The 13,813-nt window shown below is 38.2% G+C and overlaps 7 protein-coding genes across 12 annotated transcripts; 5 read left to right on the plus strand and 2 right to left on the minus strand.

The window, feature by feature from the left end:
• Positions 1 to 63: 63 nt before the first annotated feature.
• LOC115624209 (transcription factor Ouib-like) lies at positions 64 to 3,434 on the plus strand. 3 transcript variants are annotated; one of them, XM_030518815.1, is made up of 5 exons: positions 64 to 299; positions 354 to 1,198; positions 1,257 to 1,367; positions 1,472 to 1,582; positions 2,137 to 2,241. In XM_030518815.1, exons 1-4 carry the CDS (start codon positions 174 to 176, stop codon positions 1,575 to 1,577), a joined length of 1,188 nt encoding a protein of 395 aa, XP_030374675.1. In that variant the 5' UTR covers positions 64 to 173; the 3' UTR covers positions 1,578 to 1,582; positions 2,137 to 2,241. The 3 variants fall into 3 exon arrangements, with proteins under 3 accessions (XP_030374675.1, XP_030374676.1, XP_030374677.1); XM_030518817.1 differs by lacking the exons at positions 64 to 299; positions 354 to 1,198; positions 1,257 to 1,367 and adding exons at positions 2,337 to 2,944; positions 3,004 to 3,114; positions 3,198 to 3,434 and having other exon boundaries at positions 1,537 to 1,582; positions 2,137 to 2,286; XM_030518816.1 differs by lacking the exon at positions 2,137 to 2,241 and having other exon boundaries at positions 1,444 to 1,527.
• A 259-nt stretch (positions 3,435 to 3,693) lies between these two features.
• LOC115624205 (zinc finger protein 436-like) lies at positions 3,694 to 5,324 on the plus strand. Its single transcript, XM_030518812.1, has 4 exons — positions 3,694 to 3,887; positions 3,955 to 4,850; positions 4,905 to 5,015; positions 5,072 to 5,324. Exons 1-4 carry the CDS (start codon positions 3,771 to 3,773, stop codon positions 5,298 to 5,300), a joined length of 1,353 nt encoding a protein of 450 aa, XP_030374672.1. The 5' UTR covers positions 3,694 to 3,770; the 3' UTR covers positions 5,301 to 5,324.
• Positions 5,325 to 5,598: 274 nt separating this feature from the next.
• On the plus strand, positions 5,599 to 7,096 carry LOC115624208 (transcription factor Ouib-like). Its single transcript, XM_030518814.1, has 4 exons — positions 5,599 to 5,720; positions 5,789 to 6,594; positions 6,659 to 6,793; positions 6,850 to 7,096. The coding sequence occupies exons 1-4, from the start codon at positions 5,604 to 5,606 to the stop codon at positions 7,019 to 7,021; spliced, it is 1,230 nt and encodes a 409-aa protein (XP_030374674.1). The 5' UTR covers positions 5,599 to 5,603; the 3' UTR covers positions 7,022 to 7,096.
• A 56-nt stretch (positions 7,097 to 7,152) lies between these two features.
• Positions 7,153 to 8,535, minus strand: LOC115624210 (zinc finger protein 675). 2 transcript variants are annotated; one of them, XM_030518818.1, is made up of 4 exons: positions 8,378 to 8,535; positions 7,483 to 8,324; positions 7,352 to 7,423; positions 7,153 to 7,286 (listed from the first exon to the last, which is right to left on the minus strand). In XM_030518818.1, exons 1-4 carry the CDS (start codon positions 8,513 to 8,515, stop codon positions 7,163 to 7,165), a joined length of 1,176 nt encoding a protein of 391 aa, XP_030374678.1. In that variant the 5' UTR covers positions 8,516 to 8,535; the 3' UTR covers positions 7,153 to 7,162. The 2 variants fall into 2 exon arrangements, with proteins under 2 accessions (XP_030374678.1, XP_030374679.1); XM_030518819.1 differs by having other exon boundaries at positions 8,416 to 8,524.
• Positions 8,536 to 8,944: 409 nt separating this feature from the next.
• Positions 8,945 to 10,571, plus strand: LOC115624206 (zinc finger protein 700-like). The gene is made up of 4 exons (XM_030518813.1): positions 8,945 to 9,100; positions 9,181 to 10,082; positions 10,148 to 10,258; positions 10,340 to 10,571. Exons 1-4 carry the CDS (start codon positions 8,984 to 8,986, stop codon positions 10,461 to 10,463), a joined length of 1,254 nt encoding a protein of 417 aa, XP_030374673.1. The 5' UTR covers positions 8,945 to 8,983; the 3' UTR covers positions 10,464 to 10,571.
• A 140-nt stretch (positions 10,572 to 10,711) lies between these two features.
• Positions 10,712 to 11,969, minus strand: LOC115624017 (transcription initiation factor TFIID subunit 12). 3 transcript variants are annotated; one of them, XM_030518592.1, is made up of 3 exons: positions 11,838 to 11,969; positions 11,255 to 11,462; positions 10,712 to 11,186 (listed from the first exon to the last, which is right to left on the minus strand). In XM_030518592.1, exons 2-3 carry the CDS (start codon positions 11,417 to 11,419, stop codon positions 10,866 to 10,868), a joined length of 486 nt encoding a protein of 161 aa, XP_030374452.1. In that variant the 5' UTR covers positions 11,420 to 11,462; positions 11,838 to 11,969; the 3' UTR covers positions 10,712 to 10,865. The 3 variants fall into 3 exon arrangements, with proteins under 3 accessions (XP_030374452.1, XP_030374450.1, XP_030374451.1); XM_030518590.1 differs by having other exon boundaries at positions 11,255 to 11,595; positions 11,838 to 11,929; XM_030518591.1 differs by lacking the exon at positions 11,838 to 11,969 and having other exon boundaries at positions 11,255 to 11,773.
• Positions 11,970 to 12,087: 118 nt separating this feature from the next.
• LOC115623897 lies at positions 12,088 to 13,272 on the plus strand. Its single transcript, XM_030518451.1, has 2 exons — positions 12,088 to 12,357; positions 12,414 to 13,272. Exons 1-2 carry the CDS (start codon positions 12,189 to 12,191, stop codon positions 13,160 to 13,162), a joined length of 918 nt encoding a protein of 305 aa, XP_030374311.1. The 5' UTR covers positions 12,088 to 12,188; the 3' UTR covers positions 13,163 to 13,272.
• The last annotated feature ends 541 nt before the right edge of the window (positions 13,273 to 13,813 follow it).

Consider the following 13,813-nt stretch of genomic DNA (forward strand, 5'->3'; position numbering starts at 1 on the left):
GTAAAACAAGTTTGCCATTCACATGTAGACGTTGGCTGTGGAGTCGGTCTTATCTGGAAAATGAGTAAAAGTTAAAGGATTTGCAAGAGTAAATGAGCAAAATATTAATATTACAAAAAAACAAAGCTTTATTGGCAATGGTACATCGAAAATAATTGATAATATCAACGACAATGACTTCCAAGCCGATGTGTAGACTTTGCGGGGAACGCAATTACAGCGGGGAAGCTAAGCACCTCTATGGAGATGAAGACTGCAGCGAGATTATTAACCAAATTGAAAAAATAACCGGCTTACGAGTAAGATGAGTTATACATATTTCCTACATAGAAGTTATTAAAATCTTCATTCAGCTGGATTTTTTTGACAACATGCCAGAGCACATATGCCTCTTATGTGAATTTGATTTGGGCGAAGCTATTGACTTTCGAGATAGATGCATAAACACACATGAGCGGCTGTCCACTGAATCATTACAGAGTATGCTGAAGGATGTTGATACAGATAGGGCCAGTGTGGAAGGTAAAAATACAGACCCTTCGGGCAGTCTTGAAGGCAACGCCAAACAGACGCCGGCAGAGGAGGACGTAAATTACATAGTTCCGAACTCAGACAGAGAAGCAAATAGCGACGTCGAGTATCCTTCAGCAACCGAAAACTCTCTACTTGACAGCCTTAATGATGGTGAAACCAAAAAAAGTCATGACAACCATGATGCTTTAGCAGACAGTTCTGTGCTCACCAACTTCTTTTTTAACGACAAGAAATCGGATCTCTTAATCAATTATGATAAAACAAGTAAGGCCCCCGACGCGCAATTAAAGGAAAATACTATAAAAAAGAAACCAAGACAAATTCATAAAAGAAGCAAACAAAAAGCGAACAATAAATGTAATACAGGTTGTATACTTAAAAAAAAGAGAAAAAAAAACGGTTCCCAGCAACGATACATGTTCGACCTTCTTTGTGAGCAATGTGGACAGCAATTTACGGATATAACAAATCTTAAATTACACTTACTTCGACACAGCGGAATTCAGCCATTTCCTTGCAATTTGTGTGAACGGAAATTTTACACAAACTGCTTTCTACAGCGACATATTCGTACCTTTCACGAAAACATGAATCCTTACCCATGCCGCTATGAAAACTGCGGTAAGAAATTTAAAAATTCCACAATAAGAGGAATTCATGAGAGGTGAGTGACGGAGGTAATGTAGACCCCATAAGGAAAGGTTAAAGTATTTTTTCCCCAGGAGACATATACGGGATTATCGATATGTATGTGACATATGCGACAAAAGGTTTTGTACGGGATGCAAGCTGCGAGAGCACCTCAGAGTGCACACCGGGGAGCTGCCATTTAGGTAAGTTATCTAAATATGTATGTACATACTTATGTGTATGTATATAAGTATGTTGCAAATTTAAGTTCTTTATTAGCAACACATTTTTCGAAATACATACATAGGTGCGATCTGTGCGACGTAGCATTTGCACGCAGCTGCCAATTATGCCAACATCGACAAACCAAGAAGCACAAAAATAATGTAAAGGAGAATCCATCAGGTTCATAACCTTTGTAAGTTTAGTACATACATACATATGTATATACATAAATACCAAATCTAATTACAAAGCTCAATGTAGCACATACCATATTACTGTTTATACGCTGTGCTCGAAAATTATGAAAACGATCCTTCAAATGCAATGCCCTGCAAAGTTTACATTTACAAATGTATATTAGTTGACAAATGAAAAATAAATATAAAAAATGATAAAACTATGTATGTATATAATTAAACAAAATGCATGTGCGTGAGTGTTACCTGTTGGTAAGGAATATATGGCAATGACGAAAGCAGATTTGCCAATTTTCAGAGACAAAATCGTTGAATTAAAATTTCATCTTTTAAATGAAATCAATATTACATATTGAAAATTTATGCAAAAAGTTAAAAACTTAGAAGTAGGTAAAAAAAACACTACTTTTGAATAAGTGATCGAGTGTGCGCGTTTTTTTCATTCCAAATCATTGAACAGCTGATTTTGCCATTCACATTTACAAGCATTAAGACTAATATCAGTTCTCAATATTGGTCGACATCAACGTTCAATTTTCCCAAACCAAAGCAGTCTGCGTGAAGTTGAGTCTGGAAAATGGCTTTCAAACCTATGTGCCGAATATGCGGTGAAATCAATTACAGCGGCAGTTCCAAGCACCTTTTTGAGAATGAGGCCAAAGTTATGTTACGCCAGATAGAAATACTGACAGGTGTGTGGGTAAGTTATTCAACTGCTTTTGGGGGGTAAATAATAATTCTGAATTCTAGCTGGATGATCTTCCCAATATGCCGGAGCATATATGTATGCCTTGCCAATTTGATTTGGACCAAGCCGTAGCTTTTCGGAAGCGATGCATCAGCACGCAAGTGCGACTGTTTGATTTGGTTAAGACACATACGAGTAATACATTTATTATTGATGAAGCTGAGGCTGATATTACCGGGACAAGTGATGAGGAAATTAATATCAATCATAGCACATCAGAACACAAAGACGATGAGGAGGATGAAAATAAAATAAACAACCCCAGTCCTGTTTTATCGGCTGAAGATGTTTCTGAAAGCAGTAAACCAAATGAAAACTTAACAAAGAACAAGCCGCGAACGAAAAGAGATCCGAAAAAACGTCACGTCGATCGTATTTGTGACCAATGTGGGCGACACTTCAGGGACATAACTAATTTTAAATTGCACCTACTCCGCCATACAGGCAACAAATCATTCGAATGCAAATTATGCGAGCGGAAATATTACACAAACCATTTACTCAAAATGCATATTCGCACGGCACATGATGGCGAGCGGCCGTTTATTTGCAGACTTGAAAACTGCAAAAGAAAATTTAATGACAATTCTTCAAGACTTGCTCATGAGAGGTAATTACATTTTCAGCGTTATTTATAGTAGTTTTAAAAACGTCTTGTTTGTTTTTTAGAACTCATACTCGGGAATATCCTTACAAATGTATGTACTGTGAAAAAAGATTTAACAAAACGTCTCACCGCACGGAACACCAAAGAGCGCACACAGGAGAGCGGCCTTATAAGTAAGTTTTTTTTTTTTTAAATTTACATATGTATGTATGTTTGTAAACATCTATCTTTGAATATTTCTTATGGGCTTTTTCAGATGCGAGCTGTGCAACTTGACATTTCAGAGAAACTATCAATTGACGCAACATGAACGTTCGCAAACCCATAAAAACAAATTATAACAATAAAAACCCTAATAGTGTTAACCTTTGGGTACATTATATATGAACAAGATTTTCAAAATGCGAGTCTGAGGCCTCTGTAGCTAGTACTCTAAATTAAAATTATTGTGTAATATACATATCTAACTTAATACAAATATTTCAAAAATAAATAATTTTGTGAAAACGTTTTAAAACATTTAAAAACGTATATGCATATAAGAACCCTTCTCATTAAAATAGTATATAAAAAATACCTGTCTCAAAGCAATTTAAAATGCTAACCCATTATTTAGATTTTTTAACATTATTTCAATACAATTTGTGTGGTTTTATATGGTTTTTTTTTGGTATTTTTCAATGTGGTGTTTTTATGTACATTTTAGGCTAGTGAACTGTGCACATACTTTTTTAGACAACTTGGCGTGGATTCCACTAAACGATACGTGCTAGTTAAAGATAATAATAGGGTAAATTATAGCAATAAAACGCAATAAATGTGAACAACAATGTCGGTTCGCTGCAGAACTTGCGGCGAGATTATAGTTAATCTGAATGCAAAGCCGCTGTTTAATCAAGTTGAGGACGAAATTCTACGCAAGATCGAAGCTATCACTGGCATCTGGGTAAGGAGGATGCGTAATGCCATCTATGGGCCCAGTTTTGTAGATATTAATAAATTTATACTTGCAGTTAAGCGACGAACCAGGTATGCCTGAAAATATTTGCGCCTGCTGTCTGTTGGACTTAAACCATGCGATATCATTTCGAGAACGGTGTATAAAAACAAATCGCCTTTTGTTCAGTGCAAAACAAGGGAAATATGCAGACTTTATGAAGGAACACAATGTTGAGTTGGGTAATATAGACCCGTTGGACAGTTTTGAAATTTATGAAGATTCCGAAGACCTAGATGGAGCAGTTAATGTTAAAATACAATTGTCACCGAATATACAACCTCCTGTGCCTGCAAATATCAGTGTCATGAAGCGACGAATATCACCTATGCTCGCGCACATTCTTAAAGAGGAGCGTGCACTTGCAAATGCCAAATGCTCTATTCCTGTTAGTAATAAACGACACCATACTGATGTGCCCGCACAAAGAACACTACAGCCTCGAGCAGTAGATCAATCAGAAACAACTCAAATTTGCAAGGCGTCTAGCATCAGTAAAATATTGCCAAAAGATTTAGGTAATATCAGCTCAACTGGGCGATTTGAGAATGGAACTGGACAGTTTGAAAAAATTAACCTTTCAAACAAAACTTTTAAAAAACCCACAAATTCAGCCAAAAGAAGTATCTCCGAGAAGATTACAAAGAGCGATTCAACTAAAACCCCTGAGTTCAAGGGTTACGTGTGTGACCAATGTGGAAAGCGTATCAATAATAAAAGTAATTTAAAACAACATTTAGTGCGTCACACGGGTATTAAAAAATTCCAATGCCAGGAATGTGATAACAAATATTTTACACTGCATTTACTAAAATTGCATATAAGAGTGCGTCACAAAGGGGAGAAGCCATACGGATGCAATTATTGTGACCAACGTTTCTACACAAGTCCTAGTCGCTGTCGACATGAAAGGTACAAAATACAACAGACTCATTCCTATATTTAGTAATTACATGTAATTCTCAGGACACATCTGAGTAAACCGCCGTTTGAGTGTGAAATTTGTAGCAAAGGTTTCTTATCCAAATCGTGCTTGGTAAAGCATCAGATCCTTCACACAGGCGAACGGCCTTTCCGGTGAGTTTTTAAAATGAGTTTAAATTGCTAATTGACTACGACTTTTGCTTTTATAGATGTGATATCTGCAATATAGCTTTTCAGAGAAGTGAATATTTAAGAATTCACAACCGGTCTAAAATGCATCTTAAAAAAGCTGGCGAGGCCTACGATAAACGGAATGATACATCCAAATATGATGGTTCCGAAGACGATTGTATTTTAGAAGATGTTAACGAAGATGACATTATTACCGAAGAAGACATGGAGTTTTATGATGTAATTATAGAAGAGCTGGAATCTTAAATAAACCGTCATAGTAAAGTGTAATTCTCAGAACACATAAGAATGTGTGTTATACTAAATAAATCGTTTTTTTTAATATACACTTTTATAACGGTTCGACGCTGCCCATTAAAATGGAAATTTCATCCCAAAAATCAGATCAAGTGTTGCACATCGCTTTTTTATTTGGTATTTTTGCGGGAGTTTTACTTTTGCCGATTAGGTAGGTACACATTGACTACAATCTGTTTGCATATCAGGATATGTTTGGAATTTTTAAGTTTTAAGCAACCAAAAAAACTAGAGAGGCGCCGTATATTAAGAATGTCAGTTCGGTGCAGAACATGCGGTGAGCGCATTTATAATTTAAATGCGAAAAACCTATTCAGCGAGGCGAACAATGGGATTCTTATAAAGATTGAAGCACTTACTGGGATATGGGTAAGTATTGTGCGATGGCTACCGTTAAAATGTATACACACAAGTTTTGATTCCACAAATCCTGTCAGTTGACGGATGAGTTAAACATGCCAGACCACATTTGCGCCTACTGTTTATTAGATTTAAATCACGCTATAACATTCCGAGAGCGTTGCATTAAAACCCATGAGCTCCTGTTGAGTGGAAAACACAATGTCTTTGATGATGACAATGACAAGGAGTTACCATCGCCAGCAACAGATGAGATGGATCCGCTGAATAGTGGAGAGCCTGACGTAGATGCGAAAGACGAAATCACCGATCAGAAGGTCGATCTAAAAGACTTTGTGGATTTTTCTGCATTCAAAGATTATGAAACACAAAACGTCAGCTCTCCGGAGTTTGAACACAAATATGAGGAATGCTCCAGTCGTAGCAGCAGTCTAAAATCTCAAGTTCTGAAAGAGATTGATGATTTCGCAAGATCTTCTTCGAGCTCTCTTATAAAATCACCGCCCACACCAAAAGCCCAAAATCCCCGACCCTCAGTTCAATCTAATAACAAAACCGAAGTACCAGTCAAGAAAAGAAAGTACATAAAGTGGGTGTCGCTTAATGAGGCTGAGATGATAGAAATGAAACGCAAGATGCGCCAGCGGAACTATGTTTGTGATCAATGTGGCAGAAATTTCAACGATAAAGCCAACCTAAAAATACATTTGATTCGCCACACGGGGGTTAAAGCATTTGAATGTAAGGAGTGCGGTCAAAAGGAGTATACAGCGCATCTATTAAAAACACATATACGTGTGCGACATAAGGGGGAGTTACCCTACGCCTGCAAGTATTGCGGTGAGCGCTTCGGGTCAAGCACTAGCCGCTGTCGGCATGAAAGGTAGGAATCTTTGCCCCATTTGATATTAGCGTTCTTTTTGTATTGTTAAATGCATTTTCCATAGGCGGACACATATTCAAGAAACTTCATTAACGACCAGTAAAAATAAATATATATGTAGGTTTTGTGCCAAGGGATTCAAAACCAAAGCCTGTTTAAAAAACCACGAGCTGATACACACAGGCGAACGCCCATTTCGGTATTATTAATGTTTAAGTCGTATTGAACATTTCATAATTTTAATTCAATTTCTAGCTGCGACTTTTGCGATGTTAATTTTCAGCGAAGAACCCATCTGACTGCGCATTTTCGATCGAAATTTCATCAAAAAAAGGCTAGCCAACCGCAGCAGAACAGTACCCAGGGAGCCACGGATGAAGATATTGAATTTCATTTTAATGAGACGATTGCTGAAGAATTTGATTGAAAACCAAATCAAGATATTGCATTTTTGCAGAAAATTGCACAATAAGGAAATTAAATTCTTGGTTTTACTATTTAATTACCCGCTTTTTGTAGGCCATGCATTGAACTCATTGGTGAAATGAGAATCGTATCTTTCGGGTATTTATTTCTTTATTTTTGATCTGACTTTACGCTGTTGCCGTCTTTCATTTTCTCTATGGTTAACGGAATTCTTGTGTTGGGTTAAGTTTCCAGCTCGCAGGAACCAGAGATCGCAGACATCACAACTACAATTATTAATGGGGGGGAAAAATAATTGTTTTCAATTATATTCAAAGTGTTGCTAACTTACTGAAAAGTACGTTCGCCTCTCTTTATAACATCGTATCTAGATTGGGGGCCTCGACCTTTCTTGCAAGCCTCTCTGCAAATAAATTTGTTTTCCAGTTTTTAGGATATGTTTTATCCAGTTCTTTCACCTACCTTTCGTGGCGCACCCTGGAGCTGTTCGTGCTATATTCAACGCCACAGAAGGTGCACGGGTAAGGACCTTCTGTGTGTTTCAGTTGGTGGCGCCGAAGCAAATGCAACGTATAGCATTTCTGATGGCATTGCTCGCACTCGAAATTCTTTGTACCGGTGTGCCGCAACAGATGAATATTTAAATTGCTCACGTCCTTAAATTGACGGCCACAATGCTCACAAATGCATGGCTGGGACACCGGCCACTGACGACATACAATACGTTTTTTTTCATTTGTCATCTTAACCTGTACGAGCCGCTTTCCCAGACGTATTGTATATCTTTTGGACCGTTGCTTGGACTGATTTTCACTCACATTTTCCGGTGTTGTTATTGGTTGCGTATCAGATGTAGTTTCTTCTGATGACGTAGGCAGATCCGCAGCCATTGCTGACATATCTGCATCATCATGCCTCTGTAAATATGAATCGGCATCGACTTGATTGTTAAAATCCCAATCGGTTAATTTATATTTTTGTTCCCTCTGTTCAATGCCGTCGTTTTTCTCCAGCGTTTTATCGGATGGTTCTGCTTTAACGCAGTTTCCGTCCAAAGATGAAGCTGGTTTGAGATTCAGTTGTGTATTTTCAATTTGTAAAGGATCCGCATCAGCTGGCAACGGTTGTGATTGTATCTGAGGTTCCACCTCAACCGCATGCTGTAAATGAACGGTCAGCTTTACTTTGTTCCTTGAGAGAAAGTTTTCTATTTTCATGCAGCGATTTCGGAAAGAGTTAATTTTTTTTAAGAATGAATGACATTCCACACACATGTTGCAAGGAAAATCGGGCACATTTGAGATCTGCAGAAATAGCTTTAATGATTAAATCAAACATTTCTATTTCGTGTATTTACCCAGCAATTTGTGATTTGTCGTAAGCAACGTAAAATACCTTTATTATCATTTGAAAAAAGGTTCATTCTTTTATCGGAGATGGTTTTTTTGCCACATACGCGGCAAAAACGTTGCATTTCATCCATTTCCTCGAACATTTATTAAAACTATTGCACAAAACAATAGAATAAATACGCGAAAGATATACATTTAAAACAAATCCCAATGCGAATTCATTCCCCGTGAAACGCACACAATACATGTAATAACAGTTTTACAAGAAGAAGAATTATCAATTAAAATCATTTCTGTCTTAATTATTGGATGTCTTAATTAACTGTCACAGTACACTAGATCTTAGACTGCTATCCTAGAACCTCTTTTTATGGTAGATTTTAACAAAGGACACTTGGTTCCAAATTAGGACTCGTTATCTGATGTGAACATTTTTTATAGATGTATGATATACAAAAAAACGGAATTGTTCTTCCTCTTGTATTTACAGTTATTAACAGCGAATGTCAACAAAAAGCAGCTGACGCTGCCGCTTTATTAAAGGCATCCGTTTTAGGTGTTGATAACCCAGACATTGTACTTGAATATTGAAATTGTATATATTTTGAAAAATGCCACTGCAATGTCGGACATGCGGTGGCTTAACTTACAAATCGAACTCAAAAAATCTGTTCGAAGCAAAGAATGCTCCTCTGTTGGATGAAATAGAGCTTTTCCTGGGTACACAGGTAAGGTGGCTCAAGTGCATTCACTTCTAATACAAACAACAGTCTTTTTGTTAAAAATGAATACATTAATTTTTTTGCAGCTTGTCAACAAACCCGAATTGCCGACGTGCATTTGCGTTTTGTGCGTGCTTGATTTGAATCAAGTTATAATTTTTCGTGAGCGTTGCGTTAGGACTCAAAAATTGTTTCTTAATCAGTACAATGATCGGAAGGTAACAGCAATACCTGTGCCTGACACAGAATATGACGATGACTATGATGACAACGAGGAAATAAGTCAAGAAGTTTATAATGAGGTAGCAGCTTTAGAAGCGGCAAACCAAGATGTAGATGAAATAGATGATGATTTCGAAGATGCGCGAGATTTATTTGGCATTCCAGAAGAGGATAAAACAGCCCAAGATCCCGAATCATTGATTGCAACAATGCAAAAGGAGTTTATCAGTGCCATTGATGAAAGCAGTGTCACGAGTGGTGAGGATGAAGACAATCAGGATTTTACGGATAGCAGTGGCAGCAACGAAGAAAGCAGGAGAAAACAGTTGCCCGATAGTACTGCCGAAGCCGACGGTCTTCCATCCAAACCCGCGAAAAGCAAAACCAATTCGGCCACGAGCTCAACTAAATACCCTACAAGTTCTGAGATCGATACCAACAAAAAGCATGCTGTGAAAAAGAAATATGTTAGCTGGAAATGTCTCACCGAAGAAGAGATTGTCGAGCGTAAACGTCAAATGCGTCGCCGAGACCATGTCTGTGATCAATGCGGCCGACACTTTACCGACCAAAGTAATTTCAAACTGCACATGCTTCGTCACACCGGAGTTAAAAACTATGAATGCACAGAGTGTGGTAAAAAGTACTATACGGAGCACTTGCTATCACTTCACGTACGTATCTCCCACAAAGGCGAGAAACCTTACGTTTGTAAACACTGTGGCAGGGCCTTTCACAATAGCACATCGCGTTCCATGCATGAACGGTTAGTAATTTGTAATAACTTATACATTTATTGGTCTGAACTTTTGTGATATTCCATATCTGCAGCATACACACCAATATTCGTCCGTATGCATGCAAGACTTGTAGCAAGACTTTTAACTCAGCATCTGGCCGGAAACGACACGAATTAATACATACCGGAGAAAGGCCCTATCAGTAAGTTATTGTTATTGGATGCAAACCCCCTACTTAACCTGTTAAAAGGCTTTATTTTAACGCATTCTATTTTATTTGCAGTTGTGAAATATGCAACCAGACTTTTCAACGCAATACTCATTTAAAGTCCCACAACCGTTCGAAGCAGCATAGAAATAATGAACGCTCATTAGTTTGGAGTTTATCACGTACTGAATCTGAATAAAAAAAAATATAGTCATTTCTCCTGTAATCAGTTACGATTCAGCCTGAAGTAAAAGTGCTTACTGAGACTATTTAACAATGTCATAAAAAGACCTCATTAAAATAAAAACTAATTAATTTATTCAAACCAAAACTTATCAGAAAGTTTTTAAAGAAGAGTTCTGCTTTCAACACTAAAACTGTGAACCCGCCTTCAGTTTTATGGAATCGAATAGAAGTAAATTATCCAATACTAAATTCGAAATATAGTAAATTGTCTATGAAATGTGATTTATTGTACATTAGATCAAATATCAGACAGCGAAGCTGATTTTGAACCGTTTATAAGATATTCCTATACTGCAGTCAGCAACCAATAAGGATTGGGAATTGTTATTTGAGTTTATCAATACGCTACACACTTCTAATACTTTTTAATAGTTTTTCGAATCAAAGCCAGGCGCTGTTTGTGTGCTTCCGTCACCGCCGCGCGTTTGTACGGCCGCAGTTCATCGGTTCCAAACCCGGGTATCCACATATTGTATTTGCGTTCGAAGTGCAGCTGTACATCGCGCACTTCAATTTTATTGGCCTTGCGATGCTTGGCAAAGGCGCTCGTCGACTTTACAGTATCTTCCACGAAGTCATCAATTATTTGCAGCAACAATTCTTCGACATCTTCGTCCAGTTGGGTTGTCGTATCGACTTCGCGTACAAGCTCCGTGAGACGTGGTTTCGTTAGCATCTGAAAAAAGTGGACGCACTCAGCTATGTATGGGGGGTTCTATAGTGGAGTCTTAATGTTATCCTTACGGGTGTGTTTTCAGTGCCTACTGCTGAACTGTGATTGCCTTTCCCAGCCGCGGACCCACCGCCACCGATTGTAGCTGTGCCTGTTGATGTGCCACCGCTTCCACCATTTTGTGAGGATGAGCTACTATTGTTTGTCATGGGGCTGTGTTGTGAGGGCGATGCCATTGCAATATCGTTAGACGTGGTGCAGTGCCCCGTGCCACCGTTGCTATCAAAAGTGGTAAAGAGATCCGACATTGCTTTTTGGTTGTTTTTTTTTTCTTTCTTTTCTGTACGCTTTACTAAAGCAACTGTTGGATAGGGGAAGTGGTGGGGTGGTATGTGTTTAGAAGAAACAAAAGCTAGGACAGTAGAACCAAGGACCCAGTAGTTGTGTTGTAATTTGTATTATATTTGGGCGCGTGTATGTTTGTGTTTTGTTGTGTGAGCACAGCAAGTAATAAAAGAGTTGTTTGTTAATTATGATAGAGCGCAGTTTGGTGTTAGTAATCATATATGATATTGCTTATGCGTGTACTTGTTAGCCACTTTAAAAATACACTCACGACGACCAGCAACACATTGCTTATATTCCAACACTTACTTTGCTTTGAAAATATACGTTAAAATAACAAAACAATTGCAATGAACTAACAATTAAGAACTTCGTCCACCGCTCTAAGCTAGTGATGGAACCTCACTTGCTGTTGTTTGTGGTAGCAAACACAGCGAATGATATATAACAAATCGGGAGCGATTCCGATGTTCCGATATCGATATTGATGTTCATATATCATACACACCTCTGATTTTAAAAACAAATACGGCGTATTTAATGACAAATCACATTCAGTTCGAAATTCAATAAATATAGGACGCTTTATTGTTCCGCAAATCACGTTCAGTTTGAAATTAAGTTAATTAGAGCACTTTATTACTGCGGAAAAGTTTCGTCATGTCAGTAATCGAGGAAAAGCCATTGGCCTCAGAAAATAATGTTGAGGAGAAAGAAAAAGTGGGCGCAGATGATTACGTTGATATGAAATTTACTAGAGAATTGCGAAAAGCAACAAAGGACGTACACAACTTAAGCGATACTCTTATCAATGCAAAGTTTGCATTTGGTAAGTGTGCATAATAAATAGTAGGATGTACTAATTAAGTGAACTGAAAACTTTAGCTCTGTCTGATGACGAAGTTTGGTATGATGGACTGCTTGCTTTCTACGAAGTATACAAATTCTTTGAGACGCATTTGCCAGAGCGCCTGCTCCCAAAGGAGCTATATCGGGCTGAGGCATTCGAAAAGGACTTTTCTCACTTCTATGGTGCTGATTGGAAGAACACCTATGAACCCCGAGAAAGCGTAAAGAAATATATAGCACACTTAGAAAAGGTTGCTGCCCAAAACGAGTTGCTTCTCTTCGCATATGCCTACCAAATGTACATGGCTCTTATGTCTGGCGGCCAGATGTTGCAAAAAAAACGTATGATAGCTCGCAAACTCTGGGTGTTTTCAAAGGACAGCGATCAGCAGCAAAAACAGGCTGAAGCCGACGCAGCTGCGGCTATTGCCACCGCAACGGCCGCCGCCAATGCCGGTGAAGGTGTTATTGATGAAGAAGATTTGCAGGCGCGTCCTATGCCAGCACAGGTTACTATATGTCCACCTGGCTGTGCGGCTACATTTTTCCCCATGAAAATATCCGTTTTAAAGTCAAAACTTCGCCGGGTTTTCAATGAGCAGTACGGTAAGTTTGACGACGAGCTTCGTGCTGCGTTTATTGAAGAAAGCCGTAATGTGTTTCGCTTAAACATGGATGTGGTGCGCACCATAAAGGGCGTGAATCGTGCTAATCTCAAAAAGCTGGCTATTGCTGCAATCTTTATATCCAGTATATATCTTGCTATCAAATTGGCCATGAAGTAGGATATACGCACTTCGGCCACAGATGCAGCTTTAAAATGTTACATTTAGTAGTTTTATTATGTTTACTTCTTTGCCAAATAAATAATCGCTTTACCAATACTTGACCAATACCTGGAATGTTGTGCTCGATTTGTAACTATTTGTGGAAGAAATAAATAGAAAAGGAAAGAAATAATATTGACTAAGTCCCACAGTTATTGGGCTCCACCTGTCCATTAACTTCGTCCGGGTGCTAAGCTTTTAGCTGGAGATAGTCCCCACCAATTTTCCAAATAGTATGTAGGCCAGCTACCATCCTTCTTCGATATAAACACACTGGAATTTGTGACTAAAGTGGCTTTGGTTAGGTGAGAAGCGCAGAGGAGGGCTGTTTACAAATTATTTAATGAAAAATAATTTAAATAAGTCAGTTATTGTTGCCCAAAGTGGCTTTGGATAGGTGCAACCTATGAGAAGCGCAGAGGAGGGCTGTTTAAAAATTATTTAATGAAAAATAATTTAAATAAGTCAGTTATTGTTGCCCAAAGTGGCTTTGGTTAGGTGCAACCAATGAGAAGCGCAGAGGAGGGCTGTTTACAAATTTTTTAATGGAAAATAATTTAAATAAGTCAGTTATTGTTGCCCAAAGTGGCTTTGGTTAGGTGCAACCAA

This window comes from Scaptodrosophila lebanonensis, unplaced genomic scaffold (genome assembly GCF_003285725.1).
Source record: "Scaptodrosophila lebanonensis strain 11010-0011.00,11010-0021.00 unplaced genomic scaffold, SlebRS2 tig00000053-arrow-pilon, whole genome shotgun sequence".
Lineage (NCBI taxonomy): Eukaryota > Metazoa > Arthropoda > Insecta > Diptera > Drosophilidae > Scaptodrosophila > Scaptodrosophila lebanonensis.

Bases quoted from the DNA above. Each gene is read 5' to 3' on its own strand.
- LOC115624209 (XM_030518815.1), top strand. From the start codon at position 174: ATGACTTCCAAGCCGATGTGTAGACTTTGCGGGGAACGCAATTACAGC. The intron at 300-353 runs GTAAGATGAGTT...ATCTTCATTCAG, and splicing joins AAAAAATAACCGGCTTACGA to CTGGATTTTTTTGACAACAT. The intron at 1,199-1,256 runs GTGAGTGACGGA...TTTTTTCCCCAG, and splicing joins ATAAGAGGAATTCATGAGAG to GAGACATATACGGGATTATC.
- LOC115624205 (XM_030518812.1), top strand. From the start codon at position 3,771: ATGTCGGTTCGCTGCAGAACTTGCGGCGAGATTATAGTTAATCTGAAT. The intron at 3,888-3,954 runs GTAAGGAGGATG...TTATACTTGCAG, and splicing joins AAGCTATCACTGGCATCTGG to TTAAGCGACGAACCAGGTAT. The intron at 5,016-5,071 runs GTGAGTTTTTAA...TTGCTTTTATAG, and splicing joins ACAGGCGAACGGCCTTTCCG to ATGTGATATCTGCAATATAG.
- LOC115624208 (XM_030518814.1), top strand. From the start codon at position 5,604: ATGTCAGTTCGGTGCAGAACATGCGGTGAGCGCATTTATAATTTAAAT. The intron at 5,721-5,788 runs GTAAGTATTGTG...AAATCCTGTCAG, and splicing joins AAGCACTTACTGGGATATGG to TTGACGGATGAGTTAAACAT. The intron at 6,794-6,849 runs GTATTATTAATG...TTCAATTTCTAG, and splicing joins ACAGGCGAACGCCCATTTCG to CTGCGACTTTTGCGATGTTA.
- LOC115624210 (XM_030518818.1), bottom strand. From the start codon at position 8,515: ATGTTCGAGGAAATGGATGAAATGCAACGTTTTTGCCGCGTATGTGGC. The intron at 7,424-7,482 runs GTAGGTGAAAGA...ATTTATTTGCAG, and splicing joins TCCAGGGTGCGCCACGAAAG to AGAGGCTTGCAAGAAAGGTC. The intron at 7,287-7,351 runs GTAAGTTAGCAA...TAATAATTGTAG, and splicing joins AGAGGCGAACGTACTTTTCA to TTGTGATGTCTGCGATCTCT.
- LOC115624206 (XM_030518813.1), top strand. From the start codon at position 8,984: ATGCCACTGCAATGTCGGACATGCGGTGGCTTAACTTACAAATCGAAC. The intron at 10,083-10,147 runs GTTAGTAATTTG...CCATATCTGCAG, and splicing joins TCGCGTTCCATGCATGAACG to CATACACACCAATATTCGTC. The intron at 10,259-10,339 runs GTAAGTTATTGT...TTTTATTTGCAG, and splicing joins ACCGGAGAAAGGCCCTATCA to TTGTGAAATATGCAACCAGA.
- LOC115624017 (XM_030518590.1), bottom strand. From the start codon at position 11,491: ATGTCGGATCTCTTTACCACTTTTGATAGCAACGGTGGCACGGGGCAC. The intron at 11,187-11,254 runs GTAAGGATAACA...CACTTTTTTCAG, and splicing joins TAGGCACTGAAAACACACCC to ATGCTAACGAAACCACGTCT.
- LOC115623897 (XM_030518451.1), top strand. From the start codon at position 12,189: ATGTCAGTAATCGAGGAAAAGCCATTGGCCTCAGAAAATAATGTTGAG. The intron at 12,358-12,413 runs GTAAGTGTGCAT...TGAAAACTTTAG, and splicing joins CAATGCAAAGTTTGCATTTG to CTCTGTCTGATGACGAAGTT.